Genomic DNA, 23,647 nt, shown 5'->3' with positions numbered 1-23,647 from the left:
GCAAAGAGGGGGAAGGACATGGAAGTGGAAGCACGATTCATTGGAAACAAAGAGTGCCTGCAGATCTCAAATAAGATCACAGCAAAACCCCAGCTCGCTTGCATCCCTCCTTGCTGCAACACTTTTCCCCCCCCCATGTTTAACAGCAATAATATGTTCAAATCCTCAAAATGTGGGAGTGGGCTTAAATGATAACCCATCCCTGAATTTAGCATTTATCTACTAAAACTGTATCCTTTGGAGTAAGAGTGAAAAAACAGGCAACAGTGGATAAAGCAACATTGCATCAAAATAAAAGGACTGTTAGTTAGCAGATGCAAAGTACCTGCTGCAACTCCAAAAGTCAAATTCACCATTCAATGAAACTCTGCTGCATCAGAATGAATGTAACAGAGGTGGCAATGAAACATTTGCTGTATTAACAGCATCCTTTTAATGCCATTCCGAATTCCAGAGACAGAAGGTCACAGCATAAACATCCCTTCTTTCAAGAGACATTTTTTCCCCAACACGAATACAAAAAGAGAACATCAGCAACCAACAAAAACACTACAAGCAAGAATAAAGACTGAAAAATAATGGGGAATCGATAATATTTTGTTATATAGCATACAACAAGCAATTCAAATAATGGTAAATAACTGATAATGAACATCAGGAAGCACTGCAGATGTCACGGGGCTTTTTGCATCATGGGATCACATGAGGTACTGCGGATAGAGAGCACAAGGCATTAGTTGTCTAAGGAAATCAGGATAAGCACTGGCTTCCCAGGCACGGCAGTGAAAGCAGAATTTCAGGGAAGAATTTGAGGAATAACAAGGGAAGGAGATACTTAAGGGAACTCTGTTACTGACAAGTGGAGGAGACAGCACACAACGCAGCCAGCTCCCAAAAAAATTAATTAATTTTTCTTCTTTCCTCCTTTTTTAGCATTGTTGCTGTATTTTGCTTCCAGTTGTGCCAACAAGTCCTCCGTTTCCATTTTTCAATGTTAATTTCTGCTTTGAATCAGCGCTTTCACATCATCTTCTCCACTGAGGCCCGCTTCGTTCTTCATCTTTCTTGCCTCTCCAGCTTCTTTTTCTGCCCAGCGTTTTCTTGAGAACCTTTTCTGCTTCGACTCTTCTGCAAAGCCTCGGTGGGATGGGACTTCTCCGGAATCGATGGTGTTTTCTATGATTTTCCATATTCTGGGTTCGTCTGTATAGTCCAGGCACAGCCCAGACTCCATTACCCTGTCCATGTCCCCCTCAAAATCCACGTACGCGGCTTCAATACCGGCCAGTCTTCTTGAGAATTTTTATAGCTCTTTTCGAAGTCTTCAGTGCCTTTCAGAGAGACCTTCTTGAAGAGCAGCTGCCAGTCCTCCTGCCAGTCCCGCTCACCGCGAAGGGCCTCGCCTTCCTCATCCCCCGTGCCCTGCTCATCGTACACCGCGCGCTGCTCCGCGTCGCTCAGGACGGCGTACGCCTCACCCAGGATCTGGAACCGCCGCGTCACCTCCTCCTTCGCATCGGGCTCAGCGCGATCAGGGTGGACGCGGAGCGAGGCGCGGTGGGAACCGCGGTGGATCTCCTGGGCTGAGGCCTCCCGGCGGACGCCGAGGACGCGGTAAAGGTCCGAGGAGCCGAAGGCAGCCTCGCTCTGCTCCAGCAGCCCCATCCCACTGCGGCGCCGGCACCGCCCCCGCCCGCTAAGAGCGCACCAACAGCCGCTGCTGTTAGAAAGTCTCTTAGTTAAAATGTCCTCATTTCCAAGTGCTGCATGTTCGGTCTGGCTGAACCTTGTGGACAGTACAAAGGACCTGATGTTTGTTGCCTCTCTGGCTAGGGGGGTGAAAAACCATTAGAGGGAAAATGCACACAGAGGTGCGTATGTGCAACATGCATGTCTGTATTTTTTGTTCTTGGGCACCGGTTTGCCTGTAGTTTGCTCTGCTTTCCCCAGAGGTCCACAACAGCCCTGCTCTGTTGGCATTTTGATCCCATGTGTGTGCACGTGTGCGTGCGTGTGTTCTGTATAGCCCTCTCCCTCTCCTTAGATGCTCAGTCAAGCCACTAACTGGCCCTGAATGACCTGTCCTCTCAGTTACATCATGTGCAGACACAGATGGGCCCCAGGCCTATGGCCTCTCCAGTAGCTGTGCCTTCTGCCCACCAGCCCAGCCCTTGGCTCAGACCTCCCCAGACTCTCCTGTACGTGGCCCAGACTCGTGGCCTTTCCTGGTTCCCACAAGTGAAGCTACTTGTCATCTATGCTGGCCTGGTGTCTTAGGGATGGCACGGGCTGCAAGGAACTGCAGCCCCTTCTCCTGTTGCTGCCACTTGGAGCAGGACTCAGAACCACCGTTACATAAATAAGCCAGGACAGACTAGTGGTCAGCATCCTCCAGTGAGTCCTATTCCAGGCAGAGGCACTTGCTTGGACTGTTAGGTGATACTTGTGGCCCTGTGGGGTCCCTCACCCTGGAGCCAGGCCTTGGGCTGAGCAATGGGCTCGCTTGGAGCAGGGCCGGGCTGCTCCCCTGGCACTGCGCTCCTGGGGTGTCCCAGTAAAGAGACAGGTGATTGGAGTCGTCCTCGTCAAAAGGCCTGTCTCATGAAGGTATGTTATCCAGTTGTCTGCCCTTTTCAGAACGTAGCTTAGCTTGGTGCACTCCCAAAGAAACTTTAGCTTGTGAACTGAACAAGAGCCCCCTCGTTGTCATCACAGCTTTCCTCGTGTAGTCAGGGTGATAGGTCCTCCTTGCAGAAATGCCAAAAGTTCAACAGTCATATAAAAGTTTAGCTGGAATTCCCTTTGGTTTTGTAGAGAAATGCTGTCCCCTGAAGGAAATCCTGTAATGTGCCTCTGAAGGGTGCAGACCTTGAGGAGCAGGCTGCTCAAGAGTGAGTCCCCGTGTAGCCGCGTGTTGCCCCCCTACCAAAACTTTGCCATGCAAATCCCATACACAGTTCAAGGAGGGAAGCAGTGAGAGAGGATGCTGTGTGGTAAATACTGGGCTGATCTTTTGTTGAAGCAGCAAGCGATGGAGCTTTTTGGCATTTGGGAGTTTAGCTGGAGCAGAAGGGGCTGGAATAACCTTGCCAATTGGCATAAACTTATATATAGGAAGTTCCACCTAAACATCAGGAGGAACATCTTTCCTGTGAGGGTGGTAGAGCACTGGGACAGGCTGCCCAGAAGTTGCAGAGTCTCCATCTCTGGCACTACTCAAAGCCCACTGGATGCTGTCCTGGGCAGCCTGCTGTAGGAGATGTGGCTCTGGCAGGGGGGTTGGACTAGATGCTGTGAAGAGGGCCCTTCCAACTCCCATCATTCTCTGCTTCTGTGGTAAGTCACAATGGTCAGCATGACATGCAGGTACGTGTCATAATAGAGCCTGATTGGGATTGGACCTGGAGGTGCTCATTAGCATTCAGTAACTGCTGAGCAGGTAGGGTGTCCTCCAGTAGGTCCTGTAATCACTCAGTCTTAATATACCCTGAGTTGGTTGAGGGCTGGCCTTTTATTCTTCACAGCTACACTGACTAAGGGCCTGGAGCATATCCCCTGCGAGGGGGATCTCTCCTTCTCTGGAGATACTCCAGACCTGTCTGGACACCGACCTGTGCGACCTGTCCTAGGTAGGCTGCTTTAGCAGGGGGGGGTTGGACACGATGATCTCTGGAGGTCCTTTCCAAACCCTACAATTCTGTGATTCTGTGTTTAAAAGGAGTTTTTTGGGAATAGGTTCTGGTGGCTGTTTAAGGAGGACGTATTTGGAAAGATGCTTCATGTGTAGAGAATTTGGGTACAGACAGTGTTCACACTGGCCCCTGGCATCTTCCTTTTGGATTGCCAGTTGCGGAAAGATCCTCATCTGAGAGGGTCTTCTGTGTATGTGCTGGGTGGGTTTCTGTGTTGCCTTGTGAATCAAAAGGACCACTTCACCTTGTGACTTTTGGTAGATTTAAGTTGCCCTCCAAATCAGTGTTCTTAGCATTGGAAGTGCCTTCATTTCAACTTTTCTTCCATACTTAAGAGTATTTTTATAATGCTCAGTTGAGTTGAGATACTGAGGAAAGTTGGATGCAGCCAGAGTGGTCTTAGTGTTTCTGCCTGTCTTTCATTCTGCCAGTGACTCTTGGCTTGTGCATGCTATGTTCAGATGTTGATTTTGTGTACTGTTTTCAATGTTTTGGTTTGTATTTTCCTGTCCTTGCTCTTACATCAACTTTTTGTCTTAGTACTGCAGAAGCAGTTCAGCAGAAAGTGGACGACATGGGGAAGAGGCGCAGAGGACAAATGGGAGAAGACCCTGGGGTATTCCACAGCGTGGGCGCTGCTAATCTGTTCTGTTCTTTTTGTATAACTGGTGTAGTCCAGATAGGGAAATGAATTAGTTGTGATTTTAATTTAGCGGTTCCAAAACCCGCTCTACTCTAAAAGAACAGGAGGTTTTGCTCCCTAATTGGAATGTAACATCTTCCTCTTACGGCTGGGCTACAGAGAGAGTCGTAAGGGTGGGTGGTGGAAGACACTTCTTCAAGAGATATGAAATAGCAGTGTTATGCTGAAATCCATGTCTTCTACTACGCTTTCTGAACTGCCTTGTGAGTTTGAATGCATGCTCTTTGCATACAGCTGTTTCAGGGCTTGGGTTTTCACTTCACATCTTAGTTTTGCTCTATGAATTTAGGTTCTCCTGTCCTTTTGAATGAGGGGCACTTTGTTTTTGAAACATCCTCATAGGCTGCTTTCACAGGTTTTAGTTTAGATCTGAGTTACCTTTTTGTTTTTAATGAAAGCAGAATTGCAGGTAGTTTCATAGAATGATACAAGATCCTGAGGTGGGAGAGACCCCTAAGGATCAGCGAGGACATCGTCCCTCAAGTGCCCAGATGCATGTTTTATCTGCTAGACATTGTTTTTCCTAGGTTTTGCCTGGGTTCTTGGATTATTGATCTGTGATTAATTGATAGACTGGGCTTTGTATTTAAGTGTCACATGTACAAAGTCCCATTTTAGAGCAGGAATTCTTGTCACTGCTCCTGGGTGCCAGTGCTGTACCTGTTCTCTTCTCCTGTACCTTACTTCAGTCGTTTGTCTATATGGAGCACGGTGATGATGTTACTACAGGGGCACCCGATAAAATACACACGTCAGGTTTTCTACATGCCTGTGACTGATCTTTCTGGTTTGGGGGTTGGTTTTTTTCTTATTTAGGAGAACCTCAATGGGACCTCCAAGGGAAAGAAAGAAGTGCCAAGAGCTGGCAAAGAAATAACTGATGAGCAAGGTGGGATTGTGGGTTAGTTCTGGTTTAAGTTTTCTTTCCTATGCTCGAGCCAAAAGCCTTGTCCTAAACACTTGACACAAGCTGAACTGTGGGGCATTTTTAATCTCTTTAAAACAATGATCCGTCTTGCTATTGGCATTACAAGCTGTAGTCAGGGCTGCACTTCAGGGCTGTACTGTAGTTAGCTCAGAACAGGTATTCAGAGAGGAAAAAAATCATTGGGCTTCTCCAGAAAGCTTACAAGATAAAAGGCAGCAGATGGCTGTGCACAGGTGGGAATACAAAGAGAAGTTATTCCTCAAAAGGAGGAAGAGCAATCTCACTACAAGAGGAGCGTGCCAGATTTCCTGCTTGTGAGCAGCAGGGAGAGACTTCTCAGGAAGTAAGGCAGGTTGGAAAGCTCCTGCAGAGTGTGAAGATCAGCAGGGGAGAAGAGAGTGGTGTTCCTTTCTGTGTTTAGCTGGTGATTGGAGGAAGCTGCTGTCCAGGCCTGTAATTAGGAGCTGTCACCCCAGAGCTCAGTGGGCAACTAAATGAGCAATGAGGTTATTTGGTAAAAATGTAAAAGGCCATATTGACTTTATGCTTGGAGCGAGGGGGGAAATGTGAAGGTTTAGTGGGAATGATGGTTGTGATGAGGGCAGTTGGCCCAGCGATCCTTGTAGGAGATTTCTGGATGGGACAGAACGAGGCAAGAGGATGCTTAAGGACAGAAAAGGATGTGGCGGTAGTTGAGCCAACCAGTGTTAGGTTTTGTGATGGACCAACCCTGCACCCCCACAGCGGAGCTCAGAGACACAGTGGCAGGAGGGGGAGCCCAAAGAAGACCCCAGCGGGCTGCTCCCAGGGCCGTCAGCCCATCCAAGCCCCAGCTGCACAGGCCCAGACGAGCGCATGGGTACGCAATGGCAGGCACACAAATCAAATGGAGGAGGAACAGCCACCTGGGCCCCTCCAGGGCTCTCCCAGCAGAGCAAGGGGAAGGACATGGGGAGCAGAACAGCAGAGAAACTGAAGCCTTTGTGCCTCAAGCCTCAGCTAAAGAAGATGATAGAACTGTTGTTACTAAGACCGATGAGAAGCCACCCAGTCATCTCAGCAAGGACAGAACCTCTGTGTAGTGCATTCTGAATTTAATTTACAAGAGTACTTAAGAAGTTCAATCTTATCTCAATGTACAGTTGTTCTGCCAGAAGAAAGTGTTGAGAAGGATGAAGAAGATACTCAGAAGCTTTATCACCTTCGAGAGAGGAGGAAACCTGTTGAGGACTATCAACCACCACTGAAAAGTAGGCTCTCTGCAGGGTTTTTCTTCAGAGCTGATTTCTTTCAGTGAGATGGTTTTGGAATGAAAATGCATACGGGCACTCAACTTCTCTTTGCTTTCAACAGAACCAAGGCAAAGTAAGAGCAAAGTTTCAGACTGCTCTTCAGATGCCAGACAGAGGTCCCCATTTGGAAGTCCTCAAAGACTAGAAGACTCCTGCAGCCAAAGAACTGACAGGTTCGTGAATGTTTGGTGATGGTCCTTATTTCTCAGTAGTGCTGTCAGTGACACTGCTGACTAATGCTTCCAGAGGTTTTGGATTGGTGGGAATTACAGATGAACGTTAGGATTACTGCTGTGGTAGTCCAAGGGTAGAAGGAAAGCAAGTATTGAGGGGGGAGGCCATACTTTTTATTAGCCATTAATTATTTCAAATGCAGCATTTGTTGTCCTCGATGAGGTGATTATGGAGGGTGGGGCTGAGATGATGTAACTGAAATTCTCTCCTTCTTGACTTGAAGCCAGAATGTCCCTCTGAAAAAACATTTTGCTCTCAGACTTTTTAAGCTTGGAGGATACCAGTTACTTTCTTAAAACTAATTTAGGTAGAGGGAGACCCTGTGTGGATTTACTTAATCACTCAAGTACTGATTTTGGCTTCTCTTTGGAATCAGTTCATGTTTGAGTAGGAAACTGTCCTTCACCAAGAAAAAGGCTAAATGAAATTAGAAATTCTAAATGACCACAGTCATGACAGAGGGGGTTTGGATCCTGTAAGCAGCGAGAGCATGGAGCACGCTGTCTCTTGCTAGATATGAGGAGCACTTTGCTCAGCATCCTCAAGAGCAGAGAGAGAAGGACGGGTTCAGGAAACTGTCTTTTTAAACCGGTTTAGAAGGTTTGACTTTCCACAGAGGGGATATATGACATGAGGTGAAACTCCATTTCTATGTGTGTGAGAGAGAGAGGACACCATGAATCATTTGTTTATGCCATTTCCTTGCAAAACAGTTAAACATTTTACCTTCCTAAGAAACATGAAATTTCCCTGTCACAAGGGAAATCGTGTAACGGCTTTGAAATGAGATTCATCAGGAGAACAATCGTCTGAAACTAATAGATCTCAAAGGAAATTCTGAGATGGAATTCATTTAAATGTTGATATTACTTAGTGTGTACTTGGAAGTGTGCTTTGGGGGGTTCTTCTATCACCCAAGTCATGGTCAGTTCACAGTCTGCATCTGTGGAACTCCTTGTTCACAGCTTGCATTCATCTGTGTGTTGTGTGGTCTGCCATGGATATTCGTAAGCGCTAAGAGTTGTCAGTTAGCCTGGCTTCATGTCTGGAGTGACCATTTTCCTTTGTTTACTCTTGGACATTAAATGTAAACCAATTTGAACAAATATTTACCTCTTTACGAGGTTGATCTCACTTAGGTGGTCTTCTGGGTTCACCTGCTGTCATCATAAATGTAAAAATCTTCTAGCTGCATGCTAACAAATGCCTTCCTCTTCCTCTCCTTCGTTCAAATCAGGTGCCTTCCACTAAACCTCAAGAAGGATCGAAGGAAAAGGGGAGCAAGTCTGGCTGATGTTGATCCAATGCAAACAGGCCATTCAGTAAGTAATGCTAGATCAGCGTGCCAGCGAAGTGTTTGCAGTGTTTCTGAAAGCTTCCAGTCACGTGCTGCCTATGGGTAACCCCCCTAATGGAAAGGGGGTTTACAGTTCTGCTCTCAAGCAATTTGAATACTGCCCAGAGCTCTTCTTTGTGCTGACACAGACTTTCTGATGGAACCTTGTCAAGGTCGTAGCTTTCTGTGATGTATGAGATGTGCTCTGTTGACTTTCTCTTTAGGTACGATTTGATGGTGTGGGTGGTCTTTCTGACCACATTTCAGCTTTAAAAGAGATGGTCATTTTACCGCTGCTTTACCCTGAAGTCTTTGAGAGATTCCAAATTCAGCCTCCAAGGTAACAGATACTGTGTACATTCTAATTAACCCATTTTCCTGAGAGTATTCAACTGAGCTATCAATATGTTTCCATGCTTCAAACTCTTCAGCCTTGTTGGTGGGTTTTCTTAGCAGTAGTAAAAAAGAATTTATTTAAAATGGGTAGAATCTAGAATCCAGCTGCAGCAAGGGCGTCCTTTGTCACTGCCTTGCCTTTAAAAGGAGGGCTTGGGGTGTTCTTGTTTTGCGTTCTAGGTACAAGCCAACTTGATTAGTTTACAAGCAGGAAGGAATACTATACCTGTAGTCAACTGTAATTCATTGCTTGCAAGTCCAGTGTTCTCTCTCAAGAGTCTTTTGTTGCAAGTGATCAAGCATGACTTTGAGAATTACAGCCACAGCGTTGCAGTGGTGTTTGTGGTTGGGGTAATATAAGAGTCTGTCCACTTTTTACGCTGCTATATTAGTTCTGTGTCAGGAAACAAGTAGAAATGTAATTGTTAGCTTTGTATGTGTTTGATCAGCAAAGTTCAGTCGTGCTACAGTGAAATTCTTTGCTTTCAGTCGGTTTGAAAGTATTACAAATAACGGAAGGAAAGTCTTCCAGGGTTTGGCTTCTTTATGCACTGAAATTCTTTTTGAAACAGCAACGTTTCAGCTGTTCTCACTGATGACTGTATTTATCTGGAAATGCAGTTTTCTCTCCCAGCCTTAGACCTGCACCTTTTTTAGCATCAGCAATGCATGGTCTGGGAGAGCAAATCCAGTAACTTAGAGCTTTTGAGGGGAGAGTGCAATGCTTCACTGTCAAATCTTGCCTTCTGCGAGGACAAGCATTTCAATGCAGCGTATCACTGAAGAATGAACTGGTGATTCCCAAGTTATGCCAGTCTGGGATTTTGTGCTAAGGTTTATTCTTGCTTGGCTGTGCTGTGCTGTAACCTGCCCTGCTAGTTTGTGGGCAGTTTTGGAAGTGTCCTTCTGGGATGCAATGATGTGCTCTCAGGGTTTGTACATCTCCACTCTCCTCTCTATCAATTGCACTTCCTGCCTTGTTAAATTGCGTTGGAACCCAGAACTTCCATCTCTTTTTGCCTTCTCCCTCTTCAGCTGTTGCCGCTAGTTCTGGTTAGGAGAGAAGAGGTGTGTAGTTTCGGGATGGGGGTTGTAATAGGTATTTTTCCATTAGGGGGGTTGTCATATGTGAATTTAATGGGGGTTTTGTGGGGTTGTGTTTTGTTTTCATTGCAGAGGCTGTCTGTTCTACGGTCCACCAGGAACTGGGAAGACACTGGTTGCTCGTGCGCTGGCTAACGAATATAGCCGAGGTGGCAGGAGAATAGCCTTTTTTATGAGAAAAGGTGCCGACTGCCTGAGTAAATGGGCAGGGGAAACTGAACGACAGCTTCGTGAATTGTTTGATCAGGTAAGGCTGAAATGTGCCCTGTGTTCTGTCCGAGTGGTAACTGTAAACTTCTGTGGTCAGTATTTTTAGGAAGAACTCCCTGCTTTTTTGTGTTTTGTCAGTGTTTCCTTTTGCACTGGGTTATTGAGGGGCATGAGGTCTTGACCTGTATTGGGAAAGATAAATAGAGCAAATGGGAAAACCATGCGAAACAAACCCGTTTAAGGATTTTTTCTCCTTAAAATAGTGCTTGCATTATGATGTCAGGATCCTGTGTTTCCATTCTAGGCCTACAAGATGCGACCTTCAATCATTTTCTTTGATGAGATAGACGGCCTTGCTCCTGTGCGGTCCGACAAACAAGACCAGATTCATAGGTAGTGCCTTTTTTGCATCTACATAGAAGCTTCTCGACCTCTGTGAAAAGAAGACCAGAACCTGTTTAACGCTGTGACACGGGAATTGATCCTGCAAACCAGTAATTGCTGCTAAATAACAGAGTATTTTTCAACAAGAATTGAAATCAATTCGCTAAGCTTGATAGGAGCACAAGGCCTGTGTTAGCTTATTGGTTTCTTTATGTCTTCCAATGGGTCTTTAGCTAACCAGTGTCTCACTGATAAAAGCTTGTTCTTTTTGAGTCATCATTGGAGAAGACTGTGTAGAATATCAGAAAATGTTCTAAACCAGTGAATGGAAATTCTGTTTTTTCCCTTAGCTCTATCGTAACAACTCTTCTGGCCCTTATGGATGGCTTTGACAGCAGAGGAGAGGTGGTGGTAATCGGAGCCACCAACAGGCTGGATTCTGTAGATCCTGCTTTACGAAGACCTGGACGCTTTGATCGCGAGTTCTTCTTCAGCTTGCCAGATACAAAGGTCAGAATTGAAACTCAACCTTCATGTTGGTGTGACAAAGTCCTTCTTGAGAACAGAACCAGGGTCACAGTGCGGTATTGCAGAGCAGTTCAGGTGAAAATCAGTATTGACAACTTGGACAACAGTGACGCTGCATTGGCAGTAAGGTCAGGTACTGGATCTCTGTGATTATATGTGACTCTGGCAGTAAATGTCTCAGTTAACTATAAATTACTGCTTTCACATCTTGAAAAGCAAAGAAATGTTGTGCACACAAGCATTCCTCTTTTGCTAGGAAAAACTTTTACCAAGGCTGGTGCCGGAGTGAATGAACTTGTTTTCATTCCCAAAGACGTTCAGTTTGTTTATGTACTGTATCCACCTAGACACTGCTCTCTATTTGTACTCATGTGAGGATCTGGGGCATTTTGTGTTGGTTGGCTTGGTTGTTTTTTTTTAAGAGAAGACGTAGGACAAACCACAACCATTTTCTTTCCAGGCTAGAAAGGAGATTTTTGAGATTCACACACAACATTGGAGGCCTCAGCCACCAGGCACGTTCCTGCAAGAGCTCGCTGACAGATGTGTTGGTAAGTTTGAAAACAAAGTGAGCTTCTGCACGTGGCTGAGTCCGAAGGAATCTGAGCTTCTACCAGGCAGTACCCAGGCTCTTGCACCTTGCTGCACAGCGTGGCAGTGAGGCACCTGGCACGGCGTGGGAGAAGGGAAGAGATTCTTTTCATTTTGTGAATATTCTTTTTGTGTCTCTGAGAACGTTGAATGGGTTTGGGGCATCTTCCTCAGGAGCAAAGTTCTGATGAGGAGACTGCTTCCTAAGTGTGGGAGACCAGGCTGCGAGCGACGTAACAAAACTTGTCTGCAGCGCGGTGCCTCTTGAAGTGCTCTGTTAACCTGTGAATTGTTGGCTGCGGGCAAAGTCTCTCAGTATTGCACTTCAGAAACCTGGGCTTTGAGTGGTGTGCTGCCTGAGACTGATGTCCCATTTGGCTTTTGTCTTGTTTCTTAGGGTATTGCGGTGCTGACATTCGAGCCTTATGTGCTGAAGCTGCTCTCTGTGCTTTGCGCCGCCACTATCCTCAGATCTATGAAAGTAACGAGAAGCTGCCAATCGATGTTGCTTCTCTTGAAATAACAGCAGAGGATTTTTTTGTGGCTATGCAGAAGATTACTCCAGCTTCACAGAGGGCTTTGGCTTCCCCTGGGCGAGCGCTATGCCCTATTGCCAAACCGCTGCTTGAAAACTCCCTCGCAAGGATTTTACAGGCCTTGCAGAGAGTATTTCCCCACGCAGAGTCTGCGCTACAGAAGGACCACCAACAAGGTACAACAGTAGCATTCACTTCTTTAACATTCTGCCAAAGCAAAAGCTGCTCATTTGTGCCATCACCATCCACCAGCCTCTCCAGCGGAATGGCAGCAGCACTGTGTAACAGGCAGGGGCACACCTTCATTGCAGGAATACCACACACAGTTTGTGTTCTGGATTCTAAACTGAAGTGCAGGATGGGAGCTGTGAATGACTCGCTATATGCAGTCGACAACAGCCTTCTCTACTTCAGCATCCTGTTTGTGACAGTAGCTAACATCCTATTTCTCAGTTGTAAATATGGATCTAAGATTGAATGTACAAGGTAGCTCTTTCAAAACATTTAACTAGGGGCAGAAGGGAAGGCTTCTAATGCCTGTCTGAGGAATGTCAGGCCCACAAGTCACGTATAAGTGGTTTAAGCTAAATACTGCTTGAGCTACCATGATTTTTAACCCTAGGGTTTTAACCTGACTGCCTGTGGATTGCAGTGCACACTTGTACATGAGATCAGAGTGGTTTAGCACTATATACTCTGGGGCTCGGCTTGCCCAGCAGATGTGAGGTCCTGCCTATGACAGCCTCAGGCCTGAGCCGGTTTAGTCTGTCCGTTGGTGAGAGTCTGTAAAGTGATAAACTTGCTCCACCCCAGACAAATGGAGGTTTGTTAACTGCTATTATGCTAATCTCTGGAAAATATCCTACCAGGATCACCATCAACCTTTGAAGAAATGCCACCGCATAAAAAGCCCAGAAGAGAAGAGAGGCAGTTCCTCCATCCTAGAGGGTAACTGTTTATGCTGATCTTCAGACATTTTAATGTGCAGCTTGTATAAGCTAACAGCTGAAAAGTTTTCCTGTTGCCACTACTGTTGGGTCAGTTCTTTTTCTCAATCTCTGTTGCTGTGCTGTCCAGAGAAACCTGACCTGCTGAGCTTGGTTATGTCTCTGGGATCTTGGACTTCAGCCAGCAAAGGCACAACAGTGTAGCACACAACAAGGGCTCTTGACAAATGTATTTCGTGCTAGTGCAGAATGATGACTAGAAAATCCAAACAATTCAAACAATGAGAAGGACTGTGTAAATCTTACACATACTTCGGGTACAGCTGTAATTTAACCAATCAGTTGTGCACTTCAGATACGGGGAACGTGTTTCAGTGCCCACCTCAATTGTTTTTTCCTAATTCTCTTCTCCCTCCCTCCCTCCCTCCCTCCCTTCCTTCCGTCTCCAGTAACAATAGGCAAATTGCAGCTGAAAATTGGGGTGGACGGGTGGTGAAGAGATCCAGAGAGGTGTGTCCTGAGTGAGGGTTGTTCTGCCCAATATCAGGTTACTGACCAGCTGGTGTGTGTGTATTTGAGCTGGACAGTCCCCTGTGTGATTCAAGAGCTGTTGCTTCACCCAGCCAAGCAAATAGCAGGATTGGTGGGATTTCGTAGGGGAGCTATGGGATGAGTTGGTAAGAAAATGGGTTTTGAAAGTCTTTCTGATCACAGACCAGCTTCTTACTTGCTGGAACAGAGAGAGTCTTTACAAACAAAGGAGGTTAGGGAAAAGCCTTTGACAGCTGTGTGTCTATTCATCACTTGACTCTGAAAGTTCTTTCCTCCTCCTTGTTCTAGAACTGCTCCTTACCAGCCAACCTGTGTGAGGCCACGGTGCTTACTAGTTGGAGAGCCAGGGTGTGGGCAAACTTCTCATTTGGCACCTGCAGTAATACATGCCCTGGAAAAGTTTCCTGTTTATACGCTGGACATGCCTGTTTTGTTTGCTGGCAACACATCATGGGAACAAACGTGTGCACAGGTATCTCCTCTTTTTATGCTCATGGGATTCACAAACTGTCTCTAAACTAGTAAAGGAAGTGACATTCATTGTTAATGGAGGTGGCCTGGTTTGGACGTGCTGTTTGGTTTACTTCTGCCTGGAAATCCACTTCATCAGCATCAGCCCTCATCTTTTCACGTTGGTCTCTGCCTGTTCAGACTGCTCCAGACTCGACTGACTCAGATGTGTTCCTGCTCCAAACTGAAAATGGTCTGGTCTCCATCATGTAACCATTTACCCAAACTAAGCTGTCTTGAAGAAGACAGGGTTAGTCTTGTCTTTTCAGGCACACCACCACATACATCATGTACATTGTGAGGTTCCTTACACCAGCTCTGTTCCTGTCTGTGTAACAATGTCTATCTTTGAGTCAAAGTGAAAATTCTACCTTTGGGTTGGAGAGTTGTTCTGGGGGTGGTTTGGTTTTGTGTTTTGACTTTTGTGTACTCCTATTTGGTAAGAGCGTTTGACTGATCCCTGGTTACTTATGAGCCTGTTCCAAATGGCTCAGTCTTCTTATCCAGGCTTTCATTTTACCAGGTGATGCAAGAAGCTCAAAGAAAGGCACCAAGTATCATTTATATTCCACTTATTGACTTGTGGTGGAAAGCTGTTGGAGATCCACTGAAAACAACCTTTACAAGACTACTGCAGAACATCCCATCATTTGCCCCAGTTCTGCTGCTTGCAACATCGGATGTGAGTTACACAGATCTCCCAAGAGAGGTATTGACATGAATACTTTTCCTTCTCTTTTTATTCAATTTCCTGTTCATCTAGAGCTCCTTGAAGCATTGGGGTACTTAAACAAATGCATCCTGTTATTACTCGGGCACCCTAGCCAGGTCTCCTCAAATCTGCTTAGACAAAACAATGCCAAAAGCATTTGTCTCAAGTGTTTTCTGAGTAAAGGGATTGACTTTGACCCAACTTTTCCCCCCTTCTCACACACTCCTGCCTATTCGACAGATGTGTCCGTTATCTTCAGACAAGCACTCATGTGAGTTCAAGATGGTTGGGTCTGAACATTAGTCAAGAATATGCAGTGCTGGCAATGGCACTGGGAAACCTATTTAAACTGAAAACATTTTTACTGAAAAGGGATATTTTTACTGAGAAAGTACGGTGGTCACGCTGTAACACAATGGACTGTAACTTTGTATTTCAATTCTTGAATAAGCATTTTTCATAGAAGTGAAAGCTTTACAGAGTCGATAGCTGAATTCCAGCTCCTGTTTAGTCACTTGTAAATCGATCTGTAGGCGTATTCCTTCACAAAATTCAGCAAGAGTCCATGCTGAGCATCCTAGACCTATTTTGTCTCAAATGTGGGGTCAGCTTACCTAGAGGTGGTTGTCATCAGATGCTTGGAAAGGGCAGGAAGACAACTCCTCACAGTCTGTCTTACTCAGGTGACAAGTTAGAATTTAGACAGGTACTCATCTTCTGGGAATAGAGTCTGAGCGTGTGTCGCCGTGTATCTGAAATAACTTTCCTCTTTGGGCTATAGATACGAGAGCTGTTTATTGGTCAAAATGAAGTTTTCAATGTCCAGTGTCCTGATGAGGGAGAAAGAAGAAGGTTTTTTGAAGACCTACTTCTAAATCAAGCTCCTACACGTTCTGAGTCCATAAGCAATGCAGGTGAGGATATTCTACATACAAAACGTGGGTACCTGTAAGTCAGTAGCTGTAGAGTTTTTGCTTTGTGGTATTTTTCTCTCAGTAACTTTTCACAGGTTTGTCTTGGGGTAACATGGATTGAATGAGAGTTTCTGATGTGGTGGAACAACATGAAAATGGTCATGAAACTAAATCTGGGACTTAAAATAAAAGCGAGAAAGTTCTGGTGGGCAACATCTGCTTCTGAGAAGGAGTGTGTAGTGCTTCCTGAACATTCAGGCTTGAGAAAGAGTGAAATGCTGGGGTGCCAATGAGCACAAGGTTCTGAAGACAGAGATTCAAAAGCTAAGGTCAAGCAGCTCATTTAAGCTGCTTTTGGATTACACTATTGATGAGCCATCTTTGGTTCCATTCTTCCTGTAACACCTCTCTGCAGTCAGCACAGTGTGTTTCTTGCGTAAGGATGCTGCCCCTGTAGTTACTGAAAGCCCAAGTCGTGTCTTTCTGCAGATGCTGGTGTTCTGCTCCTGCAGGTTGTTTTTCAAATGGTACCTAAAGGGAAAACAGCCTTTGACTTCCTTTTATTGTACGAGTATCTTCCCAGTAATGAGCAGTGTGAGTTAAAAAGCTGGACTTCAAGCAGTGTGGCCCCAGAGTCACCTGTTGAACAGAAGGCTTACATGCTCCTGTTTGCAGTGCAAGGTGTGTTTCCTAACCTACATGACTTGGGAGTGAGTGTTAGCCTGCCAGACTGTCATGGCAACGCTGGTGTATTTCCCCCCGGCTGTACCCTGCCTTTTTCTCTAGTGCTTTTCTTGTATGCCCGAGTGCCTTCTGTTGATGGAGCAGTGACTTTGGCCAGAGAGAAGGTAAAAGTCAAGTGCTTCTCAGTGAAGAAATAACTGGCAACAGTTCTGTCTCTGGCCCTGCAGAGAGACTGTATTCCAGGATAATTCACTGACCCTGTAGCCCACCCAGAGAAGCAGAAATCCCGACTGAAGCAATTTGTGCCGTTCCAGGTGCCTTGGTACACCCTGTGACTGGTGCGAGCTGTTCCCGTGACGGTAACGCAGCGAGAGTTCGCAGAGGGCCAGGGGTTGTGGATGGCAGTGAGCTCAGAGTAAGTTGAATTTCAATGTTGCTAATATGGAAGTGGGACATATGTCTTATCTCCAGGTGGAGTGAAATGACCTTGAGGGCTTTGGTGCTAGTGGATCTGAAGGAGGCAGAGTTTGATGACGGGCAGTTGTGAGGCAGGAATATTGTCATGTGCTGTGGCTGTTCTTTTAACTCCATCTTCACAGCCTCACACAACACCAAAGCTAAACAGCCACAGCAGTGGAAGAAGGTGCTGCTGCTACTTTGTTTTCCCAGAGATGATCACATTCACATCTTTGGTAACAGGCAGGACTGTGTGCAAGCTTGGCAACTTGCTACAGGCAGAGTCACTCTGCTCATTTACCCAGTCTAGAGGTAGGTGCCAGCTGATGTAACTTGGCTTCCTGACCTGCATTCCGTGCTGCTCTGGAAACAGCTGATTTGCAATTGGGATTCTTGATGGGATAGCCAGATGAGTACCGAAATATTTCCTGAAATGTTAGCCTGCCTTTCCTCTGTAGTATGAAAAAGTAACTCCTTTTCTCCAGTTAAATCTTGGGAGGTATTTAATGTGTTCTCTGAAGGGTCCCTCGTGTTTTATTTTGCTGTAGAAAATGTAGGATGTCACTGGCGTTGTTACTGGTTAGTTTCTGAAAATATGCATGAGGAGCCTGTTCAGAGGATTTGGGGCTATTCTGAACTTGTTCCCATTTTCTCTTCAGCAACTGTTGACTTTAGCCACTGTGGCAACTAAGAACTTCACCGTCTCTGACTTGGAAAGACTCTATGGTGTTCTTGCTCGGTGCATTTACCGGCATCGGGAAGATTACGACACGACCCAACTAGTGCAGGTGATTCTTTCCTGTGTCTTACAGCACTTTGTATCACTGTTAAGTGAGCATGAATCCTGCCTGTGTGTGTGTGCGCTCTGGACATGGCACTTAGCAGGGTGTTACTCTTCACTGCTTAGTTGCCTGTGTTAGAAGACTTTTCCATTTCACTCTGAGGCCACTTCTCCGTATTGCAAAACCCTTGTTGTACTTGGCAGAGTCATTGGCAGTTTCTGCAGGGAACAGCTTGAACTGGAAGACAGTGGGTCCACCCCCACAGCCATCTCCAAGCAGTTAACCTCAGTCTGTCAGGAGTCCTTCCCCACAACCTTTGTCGTGAGCATCTTTATTTTGACACAGGGGGAGATTTCTGCCTCTGATGGTTTAATAGTCACATTCTCTGATCCCTTCCTCTAAAAGAGGACTTCTGACTTGTCAGAACTCAGCAGAAATCGTCCAGAGGCACCCATGGTGCCAGTCAGGCGTTCCCAGCCTTGAGTCCATTTAGATAGGTTGGATATTGAGTCTTCAGATACAAGATCCTTGAAACCATTTGTCTTTGAGCTGCTTGTGCCTGAGAAGAGAGCAAATTCCTTCTACTTCTCAGCCTGCCTTGCAAAAGAGGAAGACCTGGTCTTTGGCCCTTGTCTTCCACATCTGACAAAGAGTTAGACCGGATGTTCTGTTCTGCCTGTGCAGCCCTGAGGATGCTTTGGATTCAGGGATGCCATTCCTGACAAACAGGCCCATCTCTCATCCAGCATAGTGATGTGGCTTAGCATGGGAAGGGACGTGTTTCTGTTGCCTGGGGCTTGTGAGGTTTTGTGACTTCACTTGTAATGCTTAAATTAAGAGAGACTTGATTTCTTAGTTTCCTACTTTAGCTTTAACCAAAAAAACCCCAAGCCTCCTATTCAGAGTGATGCTGCAAGTCAGTCAGGAGCAAAATCTGTGTATGAAGAGAGAATTCTTTAACAAGTAATGATTCAGGGTGCAGAAGGGAGCATTTCCAGCATTTAGTTGGGGCTTTTCTGGAACTGGCTCTTCTTTCTACCTGTTGGAACCACTGTTGATACAGAGTCATGGTCCCGTGATACAGATCCACACTGTCTCTCTTGTCCGTGCTGACAGGATCCAAAGATACACGTGTTTAACATCCGTGGAAGTAAAGAAAGACGTGGTGGTGGTGGTAGCAGCACATGTATTTGCTAAATATTGCTAACAGTTGCGTGTGTGGACAGATTCTTTACTCCTGTGATGAATAAATAAGCAGGGTCCTGAAGCTCTTGTTCATGCTGACTGCTGGTTTGTCTTTTCTTCTTCCTAGGAAATGAAGAAAGAAATTGAAGCCTTCAGTCATGCCTTCCACCATGACTGACTTCAGCATTCTTCCACTTGGCTGTTCTCACTGCACGCTGTTCTTGCTGCATTATTCAATAAATGTTACTTGCACATCTATTAAACAAATACATTGTAAAATTGATTAGGAACACTCAAAGTCCTTTAGCTGCTTTTGATATTTTCATCATTATCTAGAAGGCCCATCCTAAATCTTTGCCTGATCTTTCTGCACTGAGACACTCCTGGTTTTCACAGGGAAATTAACCTCAAAGTCCAGGAACACCACTTAGTTAATCAATGGGAAAGACTGGGCTTTGGATCACAGGAAACACTCTCCTACCAAAACACACAAGCGCTGTCTCAAGTCCCAGTCTGAGAATCCCAACTGCAGTTTATGACAAGCAGGACGGCTGCCATGCTGGGCAGCAGAGTGACTGATCCTCACTGCAAGCCCAGCAGGCACCAGTGCAGAACAGAGATCAAAGACTGACTGGGAAATATATTCCTACTGCTAGGAAAGGAAGGTCACTCCTAAGCAAAGTCCTACTAGGGGATGTGGGCCTCAGGATTGACTGGTGGGGATGAAAGTTACACCAACTCCAGTGTCCAGAAACACAGGATTTAAAAGCATTTTAAAGTACTTCAGTGCCAAATAATTTGTCAGTTGTCAGATAACAGCATCTCTGGAGCCCTTTGCCATTCTGCTCTCCCTTTCATTACTTTTACACACAAACTGGTCCATAATTTTGTACATTTAAATCTAAAATGGTGTCATTTACCAAAAAAACACCTCATTGTAATATGAACAAAAAAAGGGATTACTAATTCTGATAGTCAACAGAACCTTTCCTACATACAAAACCCATCTCTGAGTTCCCAGTCTGGGTAAAAAGTAGGTAGCAGGGGGAAAAATGTCCTGCACAATCAAATAGTCATTAATGGACTAAAGCTACTGAATCCCATCAGCAGGAGCTCATTTTGTCCTCGATATTAAATCTCTCTCTGTGTGTTGCATCTTCCCCTGTCTGCAGCTCTGGCCTCACTGCTGGAGCTCTACATGCAAATGATTTTATGGGTATGAACTGTTGCCCTAAGCTCAGAAGGATTATTCACAGCTACAAAGTCAAGCATGCAGATACACACACACAGGTATTTTCAAACCAGATGGGAAGTTCCTGGACAGGATTCTCATTGCCCTGGTTGCTGGTAGGGTTGGTACTTAGCAGCAATCATGCCTAAGAACACAGCTGTATTCAGTATCACCCTTTCTGGAACAATCAACAGTCTGAAACCAAACACAACCGTTATATTGCCTACTTTATCCTCTTCTTAGAAAGAGGAATATTCTTTTACTGAGATCAGCTGTTTTCATGTGAGTAAAATACCCCATATACAAAAAAAAAAAAAGCCAATCTAGCTCTAAAGACACTGGAAGTTGCAATAATCCTTCTTTTCCAAAGTAGTTTACTCTGATGCTTCGGTGTTTCTCATCTCGCAGTCACTACATCAAACACACTCATTTTTCATCTTAGAATCCTCACAACACACCCCCTCCTTTCTGTGCTTACAAGCAGCACAACACAAACAGACCTTTTCCTTTTATTTTTTTCCTCACTTCAAGTATAGGTTCTCTTCTGGTATTCCAAATCCATCCATATCTCTGTCTAATATCCAAATCACTTTGCAATGCCAAGAGCAAGCCCGCATATGCGCTCTCTGTCCAGTTCTCATTTCTGGGACAAAACAACAGCACCTGAAATAGAGTAGGATATTTCAAGGTCCCATTTTCTGGCCATTTTCACCACTGACCAAGTGATACTGGGGACACCACACATTACAATACCATTTTAATCTATCCCTAGGCAGGGGCATCCCTCCAGATTTACTCCAGTTCTTTAAGATGCTTCCAAAGGGACAACAGAGAAAAACTTTCTTGCAAGAAGTGAAACTCATCTTGGTACCAAAAAATTATTTCCTAAACCAACGTTTCTTAGGCCAGAATTCCAAACTTTCAGATAGAAACCCAGGGATCTCTTCCCTGCGTTACCAATACAGCGTGTAGAAACAAAGCCATGCTGCTGCTGGATCTCTCTCTGACACGACTTACGCAGAGCTTAAGCAAAGAAGAACTCACACTGCCTCCTGAAAAGCCTTGCTTTCCCCCATTTCTGTCCCTGTTAAGTGGACGATTCTACTTTATAGATACCATGGCTTGCCCTGGGGCAAGCCTTGAGGTTTCTGGGATCACACAGCCATTTTCAATTCAGGTCACCAGCACAAGTTTCCCAAAAGAGACAAGGCTCAGCTGGACAAGCTCATCTTGTGGATTTGCTTGAAACAGCAGAATTTTGAACGCTGTGGAATTTGGTAGCAGTTACCCCAGGCATAACTTCCTCACTGTCCTTTATAGCCCAGGCTTAGGTGTTCCCTCCCAGGGGTGACGAGTAACATGATTTGGAGAGGTGAACACAATCGACATGTGCATGTGCCCCTTTCTTGGGATTACCACATTTAGGGGTGTCAGCTTTGACAGTCAAGAGAACTGGTTCACCTGGGCTGCTCTGCAGCCACTGTCACCACCTCTGTCCGGCGGGTCTCAGCGTTGCTCTGCAGTCGCTGTCACTCCCTGCAGCAGCTCTCCAGCACACGGGACGTTTCAAAGATCACACCAGAGCTCAGGAATTGGGACGGTTGCCCATCAGTGCTGGTTTTCATCTCCCCAACAGTGCTCTGTCCAGACCCTTGCCCCCAGTTTGTGATTCCTCCCTCCCAGCCTGCAGCCCACCAGGAACTGTCTCTTTCCCTCTCTGTCTCTGCTGCCTGGTCTTCTTCTTTCACTCCTCCCCTCTCTGGCCCAGAGACACTGGCTGATGTTGTCTCTCCCTGACTGCCTGTCTGTCCCTCCTGGTCCCTGTCTGTCTGTCCTGCAGCCTGTTGCTCTGTTTCCCTCTCTCCACACGTCTCTCTCCTGCTCCCTGCCCTTCTCTGTTTTCTGTCAATCCTTTCTCCTCCCCTCCGCCTCTTCTCTCTCCGTGTCCCCCCGTCCTGCTCTCTGGCCTGGCCTGTGTCACCCAGTCCCTCTGCCCTCCTCCCGGCCCTGCTGCTCCTCTGGGCTGCTGCTCAGCACCAGTTTTCTTCAGGCACCTGCTCTCCACAGCCCCTCCATCTCCTTTCTGATCTCTGCCTCTGCTGCCATCTCTCCCAGCTTTTCCCTCCTTCCTCCTCCCTCAGCTTCCTGCCCATCTTTCAACTCGTCCCTCTGTCCATCTGGTGTCCCTCTCGGGCAGGGGCAGCCCTGGGGAGGCAGCCATGGGGCCTGCGGGGGCAGGGCCGGACTGCGGGACGGTGTCTCTTAACGGTCCCACTGCAGGAAGCAGCGGCCCCGCTACGTGATGGGAGCTGTGGGCCAGAGGCTGCTGGGCGGCCATAATAGTTCCTGGGCATGGTGGGAGTCAGAGAGCAGAGGCTGCTGGGCGGCCATGGTGGTTCCTGGGGCATTGTGGGAACTGTAGGCCTGGGTCATGGGGCTACTGGGCGGCCATGGGGGTCTGGCCAAGCCCAGTCTCTGCTCCAGCTGCGACCAAGCTGAGCTGAAGGCTGGGGTCCCCGTGAGGCAGCAAGGCCCTTGGCCAAGCGCAGGGGCTTCTGCTGCCTGCTGGAGCTCCCTGCATGGGCAGGATCCAGGCAGCCAGGAGAGATTCCTGTCAGGAGCTGCCTGACAGATCCAGGCTGCTGCTGGGCAGGGGCAGAGCTGAACACTCCTTCTGCAAGGGCTGGGCCAGGGCTTTCAGGCCCAGTCAGCCCAGCCAGGGCTGGCAGGCAGAAGCCAGCGCTTCACTGGAGGCCTTGCTCTGAGGGCCATGGACATCAGCATGGGAAGTGTTTCTGAGACAGGCATCAGCCTGGCTCCTTGGGCTCTGCTGCCTCTCAGCCCGAATGCAGCAAACCCCTGAGATGTGTGCTGTGTGCTCCGGGCAAAAGGGAGTTTTAAACAGTTCCAGTTCATTCCAGTCTCAGTGTCCTCACTCTTCAAATACTGCTTTCAGGTCACATCTGAATTTGCATGGCTTTAGTTTCCATTTTTGTTTCTGATGCTCTTTTATGTTTCACCGTTCACATACCTTGAGAGCAGCAATTTTACACCCGCTAAATAAAGCAGGTGGTGACTAGGGCTGAATCGAGCACTGCCACCTGGAAAAGGTTGGTAGGAAAATTGCCCTTCCACCATGATTCTTCACTGACAGACAATACTTGTGAAGATCTATCAGTCCGCTTGCGTGTATTTCAATTCCATGTGATGCACTACTATCCTACGGCACTGCTTCTACTGTGAGTTCCACAGAGTACCATACAGGATGTTCCAGAAAAGTCTCTGCTGCTCCCTTTACAAAATACACCTATCATTCCATCAAAAGAGTATCACCCATCCAGCTTCAGCACCTTTCGCTTCTGGAACACCCTCAGTCCCTGTACTTCAGTGCACGGAGCTCATTCTGCCTGTGGTTCAGTTCTGGAACTCTGGGCTCTGTTGCCTTATGGGATCCAGAGACTCTGCCGAACAAGGACGTCAGCATTCCTCCTCTTCAGACCCTCCCAGGATGCCACAGCTCTTTAAGAACTTCCAGTTACAGGCTGTGCGCAAACCTCCAGGCTGGATGTTCAGGCAGCCAGACTGACAAAATAATCTATCCTGATTCCCCTGATGTTTATGATTTCCTATGAGCTACTCTGAAAAACGCTAGTCATGCAGTAAAACTAGATCCAGCATTCTGCTGCTCCTTTAAATTGAATTATTTTAGGATAATACTAATCTGAGACTGCTTTTTTTAG

General features: G+C 46.4%; 1 protein-coding gene and 1 pseudogene across 2 annotated transcripts; one reads left to right on the top strand and one right to left on the bottom strand.

Annotated features, from left to right (window-relative positions):
• Positions 1–904: 904 nt before the first annotated feature.
• Positions 905–1,665, bottom strand: LOC311202166 (dnaJ homolog subfamily C member 9-like; annotated as a pseudogene). Its single transcript has one exon. The product of its transcript is annotated as a dnaJ homolog subfamily C member 9-like (transcript).
• Positions 1,666–6,178: 4,513 nt separating this feature from the next.
• Positions 6,179–18,854, top strand: LOC311202165 (ATPase family AAA domain-containing protein 2-like; the record flags this gene model as incomplete). The annotated part of the gene is made up of 12 exons (XM_084276707.1): positions 6,179–6,182; positions 6,478–6,616; positions 8,039–8,171; positions 8,410–8,525; positions 9,758–9,932; positions 10,200–10,288; positions 10,630–10,789; positions 11,268–11,358; positions 11,796–12,110; positions 16,356–16,417; positions 17,369–17,497; positions 18,804–18,854. The coding sequence occupies 12 exons, from the start codon at positions 6,179–6,181 to the stop codon at positions 18,852–18,854; spliced, it is 1,464 nt and encodes a 487-aa protein (XP_084132833.1).
• Positions 18,855–23,647: the final 4,793 nt, after the last annotated feature.

Source organism: Gallinula chloropus, assembly GCF_964237585.1.
Source record: "Gallinula chloropus genome assembly, chromosome: 29".
Taxonomy (NCBI): Eukaryota; Metazoa; Chordata; class Aves; order Gruiformes; family Rallidae; genus Gallinula; species Gallinula chloropus.
Note: the sequence above shows the minus strand (reverse complement) of the source record. Positions and strands in the feature narration are given on the sequence as shown.